This window comes from Malus domestica, chromosome 15, assembly GCF_042453785.1.
Source record: "Malus domestica chromosome 15, GDT2T_hap1".
Classification (NCBI taxonomy): domain Eukaryota; kingdom Viridiplantae; phylum Streptophyta; class Magnoliopsida; order Rosales; family Rosaceae; genus Malus; species Malus domestica.
In genome coordinates, this window is record NC_091675.1 from 44,110,272 (window position 1) to 44,130,903 (window position 20,632).

Consider the following 20,632-nt stretch of genomic DNA (forward strand, 5'->3'; position numbering starts at 1 on the left):
CTTATACCTATCTTTGGTATTGAACTTGTCATTCATAATATTCGATATTTTCTCATTTACAATTAAGAAAAATACTACTAGATTGTAGTAAAAATAAAAATTCTTAAGAAGAATACTACTATATTGTAGTAAAAATAAAAATTCTTATTGTCACTTAACTAAAGTTGGTTGGTATAAATGTTATGTTAGCTAAAGGATTATATCCTTAGGTCTTTGTCATGTGCAGTACGCATCACCCACTAATAAGATGTAGTACAAAATAGTCTCTCTAAGATTAAATACGGGTGTCTACAATTTGCACCCTCGCAATTTATGATACACGGCCCATTTAAGGGAAGTGATTCTCATTTTTCTCAAAAAATGGGGATTAATTATGGGACATATTTCACATCGAACTTCAACGATCCAAACCATCTATTTTGTAAGTTTCGATTCATAGATCATTTTTGTAAAAATTCAATTCAATCAGAAACCATTTGCATATCTAATTATAATGATGAAATTCCATTGTTTTTTATAGAACAAAGTGTTCGTTAATTTTTTTGAACTCAATTAGATGGTTCAAATATTACCAATTTGGCGTCACTTGGTACTATGGTCTAGTGGTATTCCTCTTCACTTGTAAGTGAGAAGTCTTAGGTTCGATTCTCGTTAAATACGAATTTGAACCATATTATTGTTAACCCATTGTGAGACTTAACTCATCATCTTCTCTTAATATAGATAATATCATTTGTTCAAAAAAAATAATTCCAATTTGGCTAATATTCAAGGATAATCTACAAGATGCAACTTAAAAAATAAACGGTTCGAATTGTTGAAATTCGATGTGATGTGAATTTCACGATGAGTCTCCACTTTAAAAAACAAATGGAGACCCTTCCTTTAAAGGGCTCCATGATACGTAATAATTTGGTTTGTCGTTTAAAATGGACACTTTACTGCCCTAAGGCTATGAATCGTTACATTGACCCCTCCCATCGAGTTAAAAAGCTCCTTTTTACATGGAACCTTGGTAGTAATTTGGCGAACACAATCGGGTGCAACCTGCCGGAGTCGTTTAAACTCGATCCCTACGTTTTTCTTTTGGTTTTGTCAACTGAATTATTTTGCACCACTCTGGGTTGCAGTGGATGCTTGTATTTTCGATCTTCTTGATTTTTTTGGGCAAGTGCTTTTATTTATGTTTTTACTAAGGTTCTAAAAAATATTAGACGCTAATCCTGCGGCGGGCAGGAGTCTAGCGTCTAGGCGGCTTAGACGAATTTATATAAATTTATTATATATATTGTAAATAAGTGTCTATTTACATTAAAAAAAAAACTATATTTCTATGGATAATAAAAGAATAATAAAATACAAAAGTTAAAGTAGAAGACTACACAAACTTTATACATCCAGAAAGACATAACCCAAAAAGACCTTATATGTTTAATTATTTACAAAGAAAACCCTAACCTAAAAGATGATGAAAGATTCGACAACAACTATTAGATATTTTGTTTAATTTATTATATATTCTCAATCCATTATTTTTTTAAACATGTCTTTTTCTTTATTCATTGAATCATTTGTGACATCCAACTCTCATCTTCTTTTTCTTTAAGCCGTCAATTCCAAAATCTCCGTCCCTTATCTTCACTTCTCCATCAAACCGCAGATCCCTTTGGTTTAAACAACACAGTTACCCTCTTCATGCGGTGTCGTCCTATCATCGAGCAAACAAGCCTTCATCTTCATCGAACCGCAGATCCCGACTAACCCAACCCAAAAATCAACTTAATTGTGTGGGACTGTGTAGTGGTGATCCCCGACGGCGATGGTTTCAAGAAGTTCCAAACGACTCTCTATCTTCTTTCAACAACAAAATTGCAGATCTCTTTCTCCTTCCTCATCAAATCACTATCTTGTCGTCAATACAAAGAGTTTTTTTATTTTTTTTGTTACAAAACCAAGAGGCAGCCGAGGCTGCCTAGCCTACATTGCCCGCACTGCGACCGCCTAGACACCGATTAATAGCCCTTCCGATTTGTTGAACAATTTCATAATAATTACGATTGAGGCCCATCGTTTAGCGCCTAGCCTGCGTTTTAGAGCACCTTTAGCGGGGGAGGTTGCTCGGGGGCCAGGCCTCCAAATAGTAACAAATTGCTGGGGGGATGTCCTCCAGCGTTGGGAAGCCCGAGCGACAGGTGAGGCCCGAGGAGCAGGCCCATCGAGGATTGCCAGCCCGAGAGCCCGAGGGCTGCGTCAGGCTGGTGCGTTTCACACGCGCGTGGGCTCGAGTCTTCCGACAAAAAACAGGGCTAGGGCCCGCGACGTCAGTTGTGAAAAGTTACCGTTGAGGATGCCACGTGGCTTCTCCATGTCCGTTCGATTGAAACGGTCCTATTTTATGGACCGTTGGATTTCCAACGGTAAAAAATATTTAAAAATCTCATTTAATTTCATTTGTTTGATCTAAGATCAACGGTCCACGTTATTAGGTTTTGTAAATTAAAAAAAACAGTTTAAAAATCTAAAATGTTACCGTTGTGACACGTGACACAATCTAGAGTGTTGGAATTTAAATTTTTTTTAAATCCAACGGCAGAGATTAATTAGGTGAATAAAAATTTAAAAAAATGTAAAAAATTCTTAAAAATCAGAAGAAAAAAAATTTTGATTTTACTTTTCTATAAATACCTTCTCATTATCTTCTACCCTACACCACAATTTTATATTTTCTCAACTACTTTCAACCACATTCCTATCTTTCTCTCAAAGTTTCAATCCAATTTTTTTCCAACAAAATGACTACTCAAGCAGGTACGAATTGGACGCTTCTTAAAGATGTTGCGTTGTGTACTAGTTGGGTTCAAGTTACTCATGATTCGATTACGGGTAATGAGATGCAGTTGCGAGAAATGTGGAGTCTTATTCATACCAATTATCTTGAGAAAATGGGTGGGCAAAGAACTAAAGAATCAATGTCCAGCTGTTGAAAATTACTTAGTCAATCGTTTAGTACGTGGAGAGACGCCTTAACACAAGTTAGTGGTTGGGCCTGTTTCTATCAATGTTTACAGCACGGTTGGGCCTGCAGATATGAGCCACCGCTTGGACGACTCGACAGGATTGTGAGGCTCCTGCCATTTTTGATTCGTCATCTCTCCGTCTATACTCGTCATCCTCTTCCATGTCATTTTGGGCCCAATCCCCAACATTGAACATTCCTTCTTATTGGTTAAACAATTATTCCTCTTCTTGATCGATTTCCCACATCATATTTGAAGAAGAAGAAGAAGAAGACATTGTAAGAAGGAAGCAAAAACTATGAATAATGATAGGGATTTTGGTGAAGAAGGAAGCAAAAACTATGAATAATGATAGGGATTTTGGCGAAAAAGGAAGCAGAAACTATGAATAATGATAGAGATCTTGAGAAAATTGGTGTGAGATTTATGAGGATGGATGGTGGATTATATGGAGGATTCAGAAAGGATTAGGTTGTAGATAATGCCACGTGGCACGCCGTCATTCGTTAAAAATCTGGTGAAAATCTATCCTCAAAGATTGTAATCGAATTGTGACACGTGGCACGACGTGATTGGTTTAAAATCTTATCAAAAATCAATCACCAATAATTGTCTTTTCAGATAATGAACGTGCTTTGACACAACGATTAAAAATCTTATAGGAAATCCATCACCAATAATTGTCTTTGTCGATAATGACATGTGGCGAAACGAGAACGATTAAAAATCTTATCCGAAATAACAAATAAAATTCTTTTGAATTATTTTATAAATACAAAAATACAAAAATTTTATTGTTATTGGCTTTTCGGATACTGACACGTGACGCAACGAGAACGATTAAAAATCCTATCCGAAATTACAAATGAAATTATTATGTATTATTTTATAAATATAAAAATACTAATATTTTATTGTCAATTGCCAGGACTATTCAGTGCAGGGGTGGAGATGCAAAAGACAATTGCCAGGGGAATGCATTATTCATTAAGGGCAGTTACTGTTCACTAGGTGGATTAAATAGTGAATAGCCTAGGGGAAGGGCTCCTACACTGGAGTTGCTCTAGAACACTGGTTTTTACTTAATTAAAGATATGGGAATTAATGAGCTTTACTTTCATGCCATTGGCAAAAGTAAATAAATGTTGTGGATTTTTTTGTTTTCTTAACTAAGTTGCTCTTTTTTTTTTTTTTAACGATAGATTTTGTTAGATTAGTCACCGACAGGATTTGTGTTACATCTCAGGCTCGACTTCATTGTAGCACGATATCGTTCGTTTTGGACCCCGACCACACCCTCAAGGTTTTGTTTCTGGGAACTCACACGAGACCTTTTAGGAGCTCACTGGCTTCAGGTTCTGTCAGAACTCCGAAGTTAAGCGAGTTCGCGTGAGAGCAATCTCATACGCCTCGATTTGACTCGGGGTGTGTCAGTTTGAATCCATGCGGTCATGCAATGACTCAACACTTTTCTACATCTGTGGTAAATGACCACTTGCAACTAAGTTACCTTTTAAAAAGAAATACATTAGAATGAAGATCTTAACAATTCAAATGGTATGAACTTAAACACCATAATAATCAAGTGGCTTGTAGTTCAGTTGGTTAAAATTTTTTGCTCTTGCATTCGAGATCCTATGTTCGAATTCCCTTCCTTGTAGTTTAATATTGGTATATTATCATTTGTTAAAAAAAAAATCATGGCAAAAAGAAATTACAAAAGTAAATACAAGATTGACAGTAGTTAGAGCATCTTCAACAATTTTTGTTAAATTTTTGCTAGTTTATCAGGTGAACAGTATCAAAAACTATTTTTGTTGATCTTTTTAATTTTTTATTTCCAACAACACTCTCTACTTTAATAATCTTTAAATATTTTATTATTGACATTTATTTCAAAAACATAAATCTCTACCCACTAATTTTTCGGAACCCCAATCTCTCTTCGTCTTCTTCTTGGCTCACGGGTCCACTATTGATTATTATTATTATTATTTTTTAACATTTAGCATATGAATAATCACTATATAAATTTAAAGGTCAAAGGTTCACTTTTCTATTATATAGAGTCCGTTATAAGGTGTCTTGGAGATAAGTCTTTTAGATTTGGCTAAAAAAAATAAAAGAGTTTTAGTGGTTTTACAACTTCTCTCGATGATGTCTTGTGTGTTGAAGTAGCAAATTAGCGTTAACTATAGTGCATGAGTTCTCTCCTAAGGCCTCTTTTTGAGGACCTCTTTTATATGTGAGCCATAGGATTAATCTAACAGTAAAAAACTGTTAAGTTTATATAACCCTGTCACAACTAAACAAAATCAAAACACACCAAAAATAAATATAAGGTTCACGCTCAAATTTTCGACAGTTGCAACTTGAAGGAGAGCAGCGCGACTTCTGATTTCAGTGTTCTTGGAAAATTAAAATTCTCTTTGAAGCTATGAAAATGTATTTCTTTAATGGGCGTACTGATTTCAATTTCTACCAATTTCCCCCTCCCTGATGTCGAAAAAAAAAAATAGAATGGAAACTAGAATTTAATTGAGCACCATTCTATTTGGGCCAAATTTTTTTGTGACCCTTGTGGTGATACCCTACTTTTAAATAGATCCCATGTGGTGAAAAAGCTATTAATTGTAATCTTGTGGTGAAATTCGTTATTAATCATAGTCCAAACTGAATTTTTCCTCATTCTTCTGTCATTTGTAGGGGCAAAATTGTTATTTTTGTTTTTATTGATTCCATCAACCAAACATAAAGTGCCATATCGACATAAAATTTTTTATTTTTAAAACTTTTAGAGATACAATAAAAGAATAAATAAATAAAAAAAATTACAAGGTTAATATTATTAGACTTTTTCATTTCAAGAGAGCCAAGAGTCCAAATTCAAGATTTAAAAAATCACAATGTACCTCTCCGCGTTTAGGTTAGAATATAAGTTATTATGCAAACATTGAATTTAGTTTCATGTTAAGAACAGTGGTGGACGGGATGGCTAAGGTTATGTGAGAGAGTGGGAGAAGGTGGTGGGTGGTCGCTGTGGCTATGGGTGACAAGGGTAGGGATTGGGGAGAGATTTCTTCTTCTTTTTTTCCTTCTTTTTTTGTTGATCATAAAAAAATGGAATTACCAAAAAGAAAAGAAAAAAGAATGGAATGACCTTTTTACCCCTGCATGTGGATGAGATTTTGACAGAAATTTCAATTTGGACTACGATTGATAACGAACTTCACCACAGGGTTAAGATTAACACTTTTTTCACCACAGGGATCGATTTAAAAGTAGTGTCTCACCACAAAGATCAAGGAAAAAAATTTAGCCTTCTATTTTATATTCCTTTGTGACGGTGGTTCAACCTTAGCACCATTCTTCTTCTTTTTCTGCTTCACTTTTAATTTTAATTGCAGATTGTTGTATGGTGGAAAAACAATCTTCCCAGGGACGATCTCAAACCGTTAGCGACCATCTTCAAGGGTGGGAGCAGAGCAACTAGAGAGAGAGGGTTAGGACGACATCCTTGACGAAAGATTTCCTCTGAGATCGAACATGTTACATTTTTACCCCTCTCTCCCTCGGGAAACAGGAAAGAAGGATGAGTGTGAACTCTTTTTTTTAGCGTGTTTTGATTTAGTTTAGGTGTAACAAGATTATATAAACTCATAAGTTTTTCTACTATTAGATTAAAATGATTAATCCTATGACTCATATCAAAAAGGTCCTCATAGGTCCTAAAAAATAGGACCTTAGGAGAGCACTTTTCAATTGTAGGGTTAATTTTTCTAAAAATTTGAGTAATTGTACATGGGTAATGTTAAGAAGACTAAATTTTTAAACCAAAATTGTAAACCAGATGTGTCACCAATAGAAAATAAATACATTATTCAACACTTAAGTAATAACTCAATCATTAACATCCATATAAGTTGGTTTACAAAATTTAGTTTAAAAATTTGGTCTCTCTAACATTATCCATCATATAATAAGGGATATGCTTTAACGAATACCAAATTTCTTGGACGAGTGATGAAATTTGTCACAATTTTTAATCTCTTTGTAATTGTATGTATTAAGATTTTAAATTCCCCTTCAATAACAACATGAGAGAGGATCCTCACCGGATCCTCTTTGTGAGGATTTCGGGGATTCTTCAATCACATCTGTTCATTGTGCAGCTAGTTTTCGTCAAGTACTGTGTATATTCAATTTTAAATAAAAAAATTTACAATAATTTATGATCGCATGATGTACGATGAACGGATGTGATTTGATGATTCGACGATGATCCTCACTTTGACAACATGGTCAAACCTCTTCATGATTAGCTATTTTTATTATTCTTTTTAAAAAGAAGACAACTGATAACGAACTACAATTATTCAATATTTAAAACTTGTGAAATACTTAAAAAAAACTTATGTCGCAATTACATGTACGGAAGAGCTAATCATTAAAGTAAGAAAGAAAAAAAGTCATATTTTTACTTCCATAAAATCAAAAGACATTGAGATTCGGTCTAATTTAATCCCTGCTTCGGATAGGGCCCAACAAGCCTCTTCGAAAGCTCTCAAATATGATACAACTAAAGTAAACACCGTAAGGAAAAATGACACTACCGCTTGATTCTCTCCCGACACTTGGACGAGTGCGTAACCATTTGCCCGTCACCTCCAGATCCATGAGCACCCAATAAACAACACAATCACTTTATAATCAATATCTTCTCTAAAATTAGTTACATTCGATGAAGATTAGTCTCATCCAACAAAATGAAGATCTACTCTCAAGCCATCGAAATGAAGGAAGCAAGTAAACATTTTAGGAACAAAAGACCAGATCCACAACATATCCACTTAAATTCGATACTAATAATGGTACGAAGATCTTAAAATAACTAGGGGAGACAAAACCCTTGCAATGGTGAAAGAAAAATAAAAAACACAACACATAATTAACTAAGAGACATCAGACATCTCTCCACATAAACATGGAGAAGAGAGACTGAGTTATGCACAAAAAATCTCCGTCTAACGTTGCCTAGGCCCCGTCTAGGCGTTAGGCGGCCAGCCATTGTACCAATTAATGCCTAGATATTTGAAAATTAAGAAAGATTGCATAGAACTGCTGAGGTGCCCGCCTAGCCTGCCCAAACCCGCCTAAGTTGCGACTCACTTGGACATAAAATATATAACTTTCATTTTGCATTTTATTTTTTACAATAATTATTAGGGGCTTGTTGTATACTTAAATAAACACACATTATATGCTTGTTCTCCATGTTTTCATTATGTTCCAATACTTCATTATATATATATATATATATTATTCTACGTTGTAGTTTATGATGAAATTATATATATTTTAAGTATAAACAAATACTTATATACACGAAATATAATAGATTCACTTAAATTCGTCTAAGCCCCACTTAGCCGCCTAGATGCTAGGCTCCAACATGCCGCCCGACTAGCGTCTAGCGTCTTTTAGAGCCTTATGTATTTTTAGGAGAAAAACCTCTTGGAATCAGAGGATGTTGAAATGAATAAGATATATGTATTTGGGAGATAGAAATAGATGAGAAAAAAGAACAATTTGCCATGATAATTTTCTTCAGTTATATAGGACATGTGATTTTTCTACGCAAAATTTCTCATATAACACATTGATTAATATAAACATAACAGATGATGACTTTAATCTTATATATAAGGTACTTTTTTTCTAATTCAACTGTTGAAATTGGTGAAATCTTTGTAATTTATTTTAGTGCTTATAAGTAAAACAAAGAGAAGAATGACTATCAATTCTCTTGTTTATATGGTCAAAAGTTAACAAAACAGTAAATGAATTGTGAAATCAAAGAACAAACTCTTTTTTTCCTTTTTTACAAACTACCTCTTTTTTTTATTTTTTATTTTTACAAACTATAGTTTTAGTGAGCTAAATTATTAAATGTTCGGAGTAGAGAATTGGTAAAAATCGAACTTACACCGAAGTTTAGAGAAATGCTAAGGAGCTCTTTTAAAGTGGAATTTTCTATAAACTCTCTAATATATCATAATTTAATGTTAATTTCGGTGCCAATATTATAAAATATAGTGCAAAAAATAAAATTGTAGAGAGTTACGATGAATTCCATTTTTAAGATAGTCACTTATTATTACTTTCAGCCGTGGTGCAAGAAAAAAAGTTAAGAAAGAGAATTGTTGCTACTTAGTACTACGGTCTAGTGATATTATTTTTCATTTGTAAGTAATATATCTTAATTCGATTCTTGCTAAAGATAAGTTTAAATCATATTGATATATTTCTATTAGAAAGATAGTATTAAGAGTAGATGGTAACAAATTAAGAATAGCATCTTCGTTTAAAAGCTAAAACTGTGCCAAATTTAGACAATTGACTCGGTGAAAGCCACTCGTCCCTCCTATGAATGAACGCCACGTGTAATGCAGTGCCGCTGTACGAGTTCAAATGTGTAGCGTCACTCCAACTACAGTGGACCCCACGTATAAATAAAAAAAAATCTCCTAAAACGTACCGTCCTCACTCACTCCCTGCGAAAAACAGAGAATCTCTCTCTTCTCTCTCTCTCTAGAAAAAACATTTTTGGAAGAAAAAAACAAAAAAAAAAAAAGAAAAAAGGAAAAAAAAGGGATCCGAAAGTATACGAACCAGGATATAACCGTAACCCTAGCCCTATACCAGCCGCGACTCACCTCACCCACCGCCGCTTTCTCTCTCTACCTCTCTCACTCTAAGACAAGTCTTCAAATGAGGGTTAGGGTTTTTTGTTGGCTGCATGTTGGGGATTGGAGAATCATAGGTCGATAATTGGGATTTTTGAGAAATTAGGGTTAGGTTAGGTTTAGGGATAGGATTTTGGCGATGGAATTTATGGTCGGTTGTGGGTCGGGGGGTTGTTGGTGATGACCGGAGGCCGATGTCACGAGAAGAAGATGATGGGTAGGGGTGCGGACGGAGGTTGCGGCACCGAGGAGAGGCCTTGCCCAATTCCTAGGGTTCCGCCCAAAATTCCGGCGACTCAGCCGGAAATTCCCGAGAAGTCGTCGAGCTCTTTGAGAATTGATTTTTTCTCACAGGCTAAGAAGGCGTTGTGTGAGCGCTCGCCTTTTGATGTTGCCGAGGACGGCTCAGCTTCGAGCCTGCCCACCACCTTGCCTAGGGGCTTGGCTAGCTTTTTGTCGAGGCAGTCGGACAGTCGGAAGCGGCATAAGAAGTCGCATGCGGGTGCGGAGAAGAAGAGTTCTCGGCAGAGCGAGAGGTCCCGGTGTAATAACATTTGGGTGGAGACTGAGGATTACTTTAGACCCTTGACATTGCCTGATATCGACGCTTTATTTCAGGTATCTGAGCTTAGTAATTTAGCTTCTCGCAAGTGTTTTTCGATTCCGGTTGTTGGAAATGTTCCAAGGCGGAACGCAAATGAGAACGTTAATGCAAATGGAGTTGCTGTCAGTGAGGACGATGCAAGTGGTGGCAAGTTAAATAGCGTTGTTGTCAAGGATGAGATTATAAATGGGGGGAATGCAAATGATTCCCATGTTAAGAATGAGAATGCAAACGATGGGGATGCTAATGATGGTGTCGTCAAGGCCGAGTGTGCGAATGATGGGAACGCCAATTCAGTTTTAGCTGAAAACGCGAATGAGAATGGTGGAAATGAAAATGGGGTTGTCGAAGACGAGGCCAAGACAGAGAAGGATGAGCATTCCATGGAAATTGATTGTGCGAGAGCTTCTGGGTTGCCTGAGGGGGGAAAGGGTAGTTTAAATTCATATTCTCCCAGTGGTGTTGAGTGGCTTTTAGGATACAGGAATAAGATTTCTTTAACATCAGAGCGCCCGTCAAAGAAGCGGAAGGTTCTGGGTGCTGATGCAGGGTTGGAGAAAGTGTTAATAGCCTCTCCATGTGATGGGAGTTCATCTTTATGCCATTTCTGCTGCATGGGTGATGCAGGAAAAGAGTCAAACCGATTGATTGTCTGTAGTTCTTGTAAGGTTGGAGTTCATCAGAAGTGCTATGGACATCTAGAGGATGTAGATGCATCATGGTTATGCTCTTGGTGTAAGCAGAAGACGGATACTAGTGATTCAGTCAAGCCTTGTCTGCTTTGCTCAAAGAAGGGTGGCGCTTTAAAGCCGGTTCTTAAGAGTGTTGAAAATGGTGGATCTATGGATTTTGCTCACTTGTTTTGTTGTCAGTGGATGCCTGAGGTTTATATAGAGGACATAGCAAAGATGGAGCCTATCATAAATGTTGGAGGAATAACTGAAACCCGCAGAAAGTTAATATGTAACATATGCAAGGTGAAGTGGGGCGCTTGTGTTCGATGCAGTCATGGTACTCTTTGTTGCTTTACTGTCTTATGCAATTATCATTTCTGTTTTTGGCTTTCATGCCAGTGGGTTTTTTGGTAATTGCATATATGCTTAATTTTCAATTTAATAGAATTGATAGTTGTCTTGTAACGCAAAAGATACAAAGGTGTTGCCTTGCTGTGTTGCTTCTGTGTTATGGGAAAATGGTAGCTATAATTTTGCTTAGGTAGTTTGTAGGGTCATAATCTTATTATTTATGGGATGTAGCTTCTCCTTCCACAACTTGCGGTGTACATTCTCTCTCAATCAAACTTAACTTTAATTGGTATTGCAAGTGCAATGTTTTGGCAGTCCTACATGGTTGTTCTGTGCCATCGTACTTTGACGTGAGCGAGATAGCCTGTTTAGGTTTTATCTTAATGATCATTTGCATGCTTAAAAAACATCTTAATTATTTTGGTATATTGTGAAATCTCTAGTGTTACTGTAGCTACAAGGTTAATGCATGTTGCATATGGCAGCTTGATTGTTTTACCAGCTTTGTCTGGTTCTGGTTCATATTATTGATGTCTGAGTTGTAAAACCTTGTAGAAATGGGGCTTCCATATATTTTTAATTATTGCACATTCTTTAATATTTTTAATTATTGCACATTCTTTAACCTGTCAGATCTTTCAACTACTAAAATATCAATGTTTCGACTTTTGGATTTCATTCACTATATATGTTTTTTCTTTTGGATTGGGGGTCAGGAACTTGCAGAACTTCGTTTCATCCATTATGTGCAAGGGAGGCAAGACAGAGAATGGAAATTTGGGGAAAATATGGGTGCGATAATGTAAGAGTTTTTTTATGTATGCATTTGAAAAGGGAATTTTTATATTTATGACCATTGCTGACTGCTGTCTAGTATTGCTATGTTTTTCTTGTTTTGTCTTCAAGAGCCAACATATGATTGTGATTAGTCTTTCTGAATATAAATCCCAACTTTGATAAACATTTAGGTTGAGCTGAGGGCATTTTGTTCAAAGCACTCAGAAGTACCAGATAACAGCAACAGTCAATTGGTATCTCCCACTGTCTCAGCTGACAAGAACTCAAATGTCTCCAACCATCTTCCGATGGCATTGTCGGAAAACAAATTAAACAAGTTAAGGATTGGCCCTAGAAATGGTGATAAAACTGCAGTCCCTCCAGATATTGTTTCTGACAAATCGGGTGATAGTGAATCACAGGAGATAGTGTTTCCTGTTCCAAGATTAAATTCTGGGCTGACATCAGACGGTGGTGAAGCACAGCCGATGATTGATGCAGGGGCATTTGAGAGAAGCAAAGAGGATGTTAATGCATCTAATTCCCTTAAATTTTCTCTGATTTTGAAGAAGGTAAAGTCTGCTTGTGGACACTTATTCTCTATAAATTGGGAACTTCATGAGCTTGTTTTAATTTTTTATCTTCTCCTGCAGCTGATTGATTGTGGAAAAGTTAATGTGAAGGATGTGGCATTGGACATTGGCCTCTCACCTGATTCCTTATCTGCTTCACTTGCTGTAATGCGAACTAAAGAATTAGTTTCTATGTTTCTGATTGGTTTCTAAAATATTTTTAGCATGTCTGGTGCTTTCGTAAAATTTTTCCGTGTGATGTAATGTCTTTCCTGCAGGATCATACCATGGCGCCTGATGTGCAAAGCAGAATAGTTAAATGGCTTAGAGACCATTCTAACTTGGATTTAAAGCAGAAAAATGGGAAAATGAAATTGAGATCAGCAATTTCATCCATAACTGAGTTTGGGGGTTCTGATGGTTCTGAAGCTGCTTCATTATCAGATTCTGATATGGCAGATGTAGCTGTTAAGTCAGTACCCCCACGGAGAAGAACCAAAAGTAGTATTAGGATTTTGAAGGATAACAAAGTAATAAGCTCATCCGAGGGGACCTGTAATGACAATGGCACATTGGACAAGATTAAGGTTGATCAACCCATCATTGATGAACAGGAAAATTTAAGTAAAGCGTCTGTTCCTGATCCTGTTGAGAAGGTAATTAATTACTTGAGAGAAGGTTGTACAAGCGTTCTGACTACTAGTGTAATCTGATTGCTTGGTGTTAGTACCTTATGATGGAAGGGCCTTATTTGTAAATATTGATTCTGATTTGGCTAAGTAAGTTTAATTCATGAGGTTTGCAATAAGCTTAAGAAAGCCAGCTTCCTTGGCTTCCACAAGGACATGCTTTCTCTGTTATAGTATGCACTGTTAAATGGTTTGGGTATAGTGGTGGAGGTTAGTTTACTTGTAGGTTTAGTTGAAGTGAGTATGCTTAAGGTTACATGGGGTTTGAGCTTTATGGATGTTATAATGTACTTTTTAGAATAATAATGTTGAAAGTGTTTATTTTGTTTTTAAATGGAATTTCTCTGTAGTTATGGCTCTGTATACTTAAGTGTGGCTTGAATAAATACCTCTCTCTTTCCCCACCCTCTGGGTGTTCTTTCCTACCCCAAGCATTCATTACTAAGATATTTCTAGTTTTTGCAGAATCTGACGGAGGCTGATGTGGTTCAAAATTCTTTGCTGACACATTCACCCAGATCAGAAGGTACTTTTCTCCGTTTCTGCTGGTTAGATGTCTCAAGTATGGTTGAAGGCGGTGGTTGTTCATGTGCATGTTGATTGCCTAGGGAAGACTTATAATTTCTGGTTCTGGGGAGATCCATATTAGGTGCACATAGCCAATTTCATAATAGGGTCCTATAAATCTTAATTTATAGATTGAAATATTATCTGGATGGTTTGGAGTATCCTTGACTAGGAGTCAGGAAGAGTTCTTATCCCATTGTTGAATGTCTTGGAAGTACATTTGCATACCTGTACAGGATTTTGGATAGGCTTTGTTAGTTTGATTGTAATTTTTCCTTTCACGATTTTTGTTCTGTATATTCTGTTGTACCAATAGTTTATATATAAATTAACAGGTTCATTTTTCATTGGTCTGTATTAAATTTTACCTTTCTGTCACCCCTGCCTTATTTAAGCTCACAATCAAATTGTTATTGTCTTCCTCTTATCAGAAAGAAAAAGAAATTACTGCCTTTCTAGTTCTAAATTAGCTTAATTTACTGATAGATGTTAATTTTACATTGGTCATGATTACCGTGCAACTTTTGCTATCACCAGCAGTGAAGGCTAAGGAATGGAATGACTTGTGTCGACCTCATTTGATGGTAGTCAGTATATGAAGGATGACAGAGCTATCGTTATGCTTTGATGATTATGAAGTTTGTGTAAAATGCCTCTACTGTGCATTGTCAAGTTAAAAGTTCTATGTTTTGGGTGACAGTTACTCTGTTCAAACAACTTTGGAATTTGGATACATGAGAAACTGCTGTTTCTTCAAGTTCCAAGTTGACTTCATTTAAGAATATTCTGTTGTACATTTAGAGGAATACTAAACAGCATAAAAGTGTAGACAATAATGACCAAAAAATAAGATAATGGTGTTGGTGTGGAAGTTATAGTGCATAAATAGGAAATCGTGACACAATTTCAGAACATAACCTTTTTAATAGATTTCATTAGGATCTACGTGTGCATGACCAACCAGTGTTCTTTGGTTTACAATTGTACTTTGTAGATGTAATTTTGTTTCCCGAAGTGCCTTAAAGTAATTTTTTTGAAGTTGAACTGGCTCACTTTGTAACTGCATCATATCATAACTTGTTTGAGGGGCTCAGAAAATATTTTTTTTAAACTGTGTTGCTATTGCTGTCTGCTTTTCTTCCCCCAATATCTGTTGTTCTATTTGCTCTGTTGTCTGGAGATGAGGAGTTACTACACTGTCATTGTATTTTTAATTGGGTCTGTTAGCACATTTTCTTTCTAGCTCCATAAGTTTGATGTCGTCTTTGTATTTGTTCTAGTCTTCTGTGTTTCATGCATAAATGACCCTCACAGCATTGGAGAAGTTTTTGGTGTATTTGACTTAAAATGTTGTATGGTGGGCAGGTCTTTCATCTAAACCCTTGAATTGCAGCCCTTTGCAAATGGGTCAAGAGCAGTTGGCTACTATTCCTTTGCAGGGCACCTCAGTTGTTCCTGAATTGAAGTGAGTTTTGTTGTTGTTGTTGTAATTCTTTCTTTTTGTGTGTTTCCATGTTGTGATTTGATGATAGCTATTCTGAATCTTACAAATGCATGGTTGGCAGTAAATCTGTGACTGAAGAAGTTCCTGGTTGTTATGTCCATCCGTATATTGAAAATAAGTTGTTGGAGATGCAGACTGGGGTGTCCTTAGAAAATCCAATATACGGTATTGATACAAATTTATTTATTTTTGTTTACATTATGTTGTTATGGGTGAGTTTGACATGTAGTTTATTTGGCAGGTTCAAGTGATGGAGTAATCTCACGTATGGAGGCATCTTCTCATGCCAGTGTTTGCTGTAATCACCAAAATAAGCATCCAAAATGCTGTGATATGATATGTAAGTCTGATGAGATGAATCTAGAACAGTTGGTAAAGGCTCAAGAAATGGGAGTTCTAGAAATGTCTCCAGAGGATGAAGTGGAAGGAGAACTCATTTATTACCAGCATAGGTTGCTCAACAATGCAATTGCAAGAAAGCATTTTACTGGTATATGCAGTGCACTTCAGTCTTCCGTTTTGTAACTTTAGTTTTATTCTCACTGCTGCCTCTAATTGAGGCATGCAAAACTGCCATTTGATTTCGTATATTGATATGACTATTAACTTCTGTTGTATATACATTCTCTTGCAGATAATTTAGTATCTTATGTTGCTAAGAGTCTTCCATTGGAGATTGATGCAGCACGGAGGCAAAAATGGGATGCTGTACTTGTTAACCAGTATCTTTGTGAGCTTAGGGAGGCAAAGAAGCAGGGTAGGAAGGAGAGACGGCATAAAGAAGCACAGGCTGTGCTAGCAGCTGCAACCGCTGCTGCTGCAGCCTCTTCTAGGATTTCATCATTTAGGAAAGATGCCCTTGACGAATCTTCCCATCAGGAGGTTAATGATTATCTTATTTTTTCAACATATGTTGGCTCTTTGTGGTCATTTATTTACTTTGTCATTTTATTCCTTGTAGAATGTGACGAAGTTGAATACTTCTAGTGGGAGGTCCAGTTTTTCCTCACAGATGATGCCGCGGCCGAAAGAGACATTTCCGAGAATGGCTGTTCCCAGGATTTCATTGGAAAAACACTCTGGTTTTGTTCAATCAGTCACTGATTTTTCCAAAGAACATCCTAGATCTTGTGACATCTGCAGACGTTCTGAAACGTTGTTAAACCCGATCTTAGTCTGTTCTAGTTGCAAGGTACTCTTGCCTTTCTTATGGGCTTACTTTGAAGACACTTGTTACTCTGCTTGGTTTATGACTGATAGCCAAGCTCTTTTTTACAGGTTGCCATTCACTTGGATTGCTATCGTAGAACTAGAGAATCCGCAGGTCCATGGTATTGTGAATTATGTGAAGAACTGTCATCATCTCGTGGAGCTGGTGCACCTGTCAATTTTTGGGAGAAAGATCATTTTGTTGCAGAATGTGGTTTATGTGGTGGAAAAACAGGTGCATTTAGGAAGTGTTCTGATGGTAAATGGGTTCATGCCTTCTGTGCCGAGGTAAAATTTTCTGACACACAAGTGATGTCAATTAATTTTTTATTGCTTAAATAAATTGATATTATTTGCTGTTTCATTTTGTAGTGGATCTTCGAGTCAACATTCCGAAGGGGGCAAGTATCTCCCATTGAGGGAATGGTATGTGTATGTGTGATGTGCTGGTAGTTGTAATGTTGGAACAATTTAGATTGTTATGTTTCATTTGGTAGTTGTAATGTTCCAGCAATTATAACATTGTCATTGAATGACAGGAGACGATTTCTAAGGGGCTGGATTTTTGTGTTACCTGCCGTCGCAAATGTGGTGTCTGTATAAAAGTAAGAGTTTGACCATTTCTTTTTCCCTCGTGATATTATCCTTTAGTGGTAATGTGGTGGAAATGTGTTTTTTTTGTTTAATAATTAGGAAACTGATTGTTAGGCACCTGTATTATTTGTCTGCAGTGTAACTATGGCAATTGTCAGTCAACATTTCATGCCTCATGTGCTAGAAGTTCTGGTTTTTACATGAATGTGAAAACTGTCGGTGGAAAGATCCAACACAAGGCATACTGTGAAAAGCATAGTGTTGAGCAAAGGACAAAGGTCTATATCTTTATCACTCAAAGCCTCTATCTTTTAGGTGGTTGATGAGTTGTTTTGTTCATTTTCTTGGATTCTGAATTTATGCAGGCTGAAACACAAAAACATGGAACTGAGGAGTTAGAGAACCTCAGGAAAATCAGAGTAAGTGTTATTCTTGTGTTTGTTTTTGGGGTGTGATATCCACACCTTTTTTTACTTCTCACACACCCTTCTAATTTTCGGCCGTCGGATCGGATGAATTAAAGAAGATCAATGGATCGAAATTAACAAAAGGTGTGTGGGAAGTAAAAAGGGGTGTGTGGATAGCACATCCCTTGTTTTTTCTTCATCTCTATATATACAGGGGGAGGGAAAAAATTGTGAAACATTCAAAATACCAAATTTTGAGCTTCTCTTAACTAGAACTCCATATTAATACTGCGTAGTTAAAATAATAATTTCAACACAAATCCACTTAGTGGGGTGGTTACTTTCATTCTTTATTTTTAATTATTTTAATTGAAAAAATAATAGCCGACCCCACTTAGTGGGAAAAGGCTTTGTTGTTGTTGTATTTTAATTGAAAAAATAAGGAAAACTAACGAAAAGTCCAAAAAAACTTCTCTTTTAATGAAAAGCCCTTTTTAAAGGTATAGTGAATAGTGCCCAGTTAAAGGTTAAAATGTCGTTTTTCGTTAAAAGTGAACAGTACCGGGAGTGTTTTGTTAAAACTCCCTAAAAAATAAGAAAAGATTATATTTTTAATTTAACATAAAAAAGGCCAATGTATGTTCTTATAGGAGTGGTTGAAATAATATCTTTTAAACCCTCACCCGACTGCCAATGCTTGGTTCTCTGAGTGACTGACCAGGAGTGGCTTGTTGGCTAAAGGAAACCACTTGAACGCTAAAAGCTTATTCAAGACGTGATTAGTTGGAACTTGGAACTGTTAGTGTGACCTGTGTAGCATACAGTTCACATGTGCAAATGTGTTGGAAATGTTGGGGTTTTAAATTCGTACTTTTAAATAACAATTTGATGTATCATTGTAGTCTTTAGGTGTTGTAATTTTGAAAGTATTTGTCCCTTAGTGGCGTCGTGTTTTGCAATTTAGTTCTCATATCTCAACTTGTGTTTATTTGTTTGATGAACTAAAATGCCTTGTTAGTTATTACATGAATAATTTGTTGCAGGTTGAACTAGAGAGGGTACGCCTACTTTGTGAAAGAATCGTCAAACGAGAAAAAGTAAAGGTGAGGCATTTCCAAGGTTGTGTACATGGTTTTGATGTTTGCTTGGTATGTATTATTGGCTCCATGGTTTTCATATGGCTCTCCAACCTTGAGGTTCGAAAACAGGTTTTTTCTTTCACTTTTAGCTCATTGTTGCATCCATGGGAAGCAGTGACTTCCTAGAATACATATGGGCCAGTATGACCCACATGAAAATGTTACCTGGTGCATCTTTAGCATTGTTGGCTCTCAGTAGGAAATTGGGACATATATATATATATGGAATGACAATGGAGCTGGACTAGCGTCATTAGCCACATAATTTTACTTGAACTGTTTATAGCTCTGATTGTCTTAACTTGCATAATTTCGGTCACATGTATTTCTAAGATACTCTACCCATCTGTTGGAGGAATTAATGCTGAAGGTTTCTTTTGAATGCAGAGGGAACTGCTCATTTGTTCACATGACCTTCTTGCTGTGAGGAGAGATCACGTTGCTCGGTCCGTGCTTGTTAATAGTCCTTTCTTGCCACCTAATGTTAGTTCTGAATCAGCTACAACATCTCTTAATGACGTGACTGTGGATAGTACAATTTCTGTGAAGCGGCGAAGAGTTCCTATAACTATTGACAACGACCAGAAAACAGATGATGACAGCTCCACATCGCAAAACCATTCTACCAAAAGCCTTCCGGAGAGGCCACAACTTTCTGAGAAACAGATTCCATGCAGAGCTTCAAGTGCTGCCACCTGTAATCTTTCGGAAGATGGAGGATGGAGGTCAAAATCTAGGAAGGTATTTTACATTTTGCATACCTATGGTTATACACGCGCATATTTCTAGAATAAGCACACTAGGGCCTATATAATAGAACTGACTGTAAACCTTAACAACTCACAGCATGCTGAGACATTTGAGAAAGAACTGGTAATGACATCGGATCAAGCATCGATGAAAAATATGAAATTACCGAAAGGATATGCATATGTTCCTGCTGATTGCATTCCCAACGAGAAGCAGATCAACCAGGATTCTTGTTCTGGTGAACAACCGCAAGGAGATGGGTAGTGTCAGAAAACTTGCGTCCCGTGTGTTAATCTGCCCTTGGGGAGCGCAAACGTACCCAGAGAGGAAAAGAGTATTCTCTGCCCTCCAGCCGAGGCATCACATTGCCCTTGCTGGAAACCGCCACGATGATTGGTTTCAAAAAGGAAACAGCCGAATGAGAGGAGGAGGATAGGTTACCGCCTTGTACGTAAAGAAGTCACATCCAGGTTCTGGAAGTGTGTAAGTTTTGGCGTCGTTGTTGTATATTCTGGTGAGAGTTAAGTGTACAGTGGGTGAGTTTATTCCATTTACATGTATTAGAAGAAGGCAGGCATGGGTTTTCCATGTCTCGTGCTAGGATTAAAGAGAAGCTCTCTGCCTCTGCTTGTAAACCGGTGTACAAGAAATGAAAGCATGTCACCTGCTCTGTAAAGTTATTGTATATATCCTCCTCCTCACAATACCCATCGCCCTAATGTAAACACCACAATTCTTATCAATGTCTTTTGTTCGTATATCTTGCTGTTCAACATATCGGGGGAACCAATATTTCCAGATTAGTTTTTCACGTGGAATCCCTTATCCCTAAAGAGCAACTTCATCCTACGGAGGCAATTTATTAATTTTTTACCTGAATTTTATTGCAAGTAACAAAGATAAAACACGGGAGATTTTTTTAGTGTGCTGTGAATACGATTAGGTTCATTTAAGTATCATTGTTTAAGTAGTTGGATACTTGAAATAGTTTTCAACTATTTATATTATGACAGTTGATACACTAGGTTCATA

General features: G+C 36.6%; 1 protein-coding gene across 2 annotated transcripts; it reads left to right on the forward strand.

Annotated features, from left to right (window-relative positions):
* The first annotated feature begins 9,553 nt into the window (after positions 1 to 9,553).
* LOC103401878 (uncharacterized) lies at positions 9,554 to 20,358 on the forward strand. Of its 2 annotated transcripts, none has more exons than XM_070814708.1 (19): positions 9,554 to 11,378; positions 12,109 to 12,194; positions 12,361 to 12,741; positions 12,823 to 12,906; positions 13,020 to 13,397; positions 13,896 to 13,956; positions 15,363 to 15,462; positions 15,563 to 15,666; positions 15,743 to 15,991; positions 16,136 to 16,383; positions 16,463 to 16,693; positions 16,780 to 16,998; positions 17,083 to 17,136; positions 17,250 to 17,315; positions 17,442 to 17,582; positions 17,670 to 17,723; positions 18,755 to 18,814; positions 19,238 to 19,591; positions 19,697 to 20,358. In XM_070814708.1, the coding sequence occupies exons 1-19, from the start codon at positions 9,944 to 9,946 to the stop codon at positions 19,862 to 19,864; spliced, it is 4,473 nt and encodes a 1,490-aa protein (XP_070670809.1). In that variant the 5' UTR covers positions 9,554 to 9,943; the 3' UTR covers positions 19,865 to 20,358. The 2 variants fall into 2 exon arrangements, with proteins under 2 accessions (XP_070670809.1, XP_070670808.1); XM_070814707.1 differs by having other exon boundaries at positions 9,563 to 11,378; positions 13,887 to 13,956.
* Positions 20,359 to 20,632: the final 274 nt, after the last annotated feature.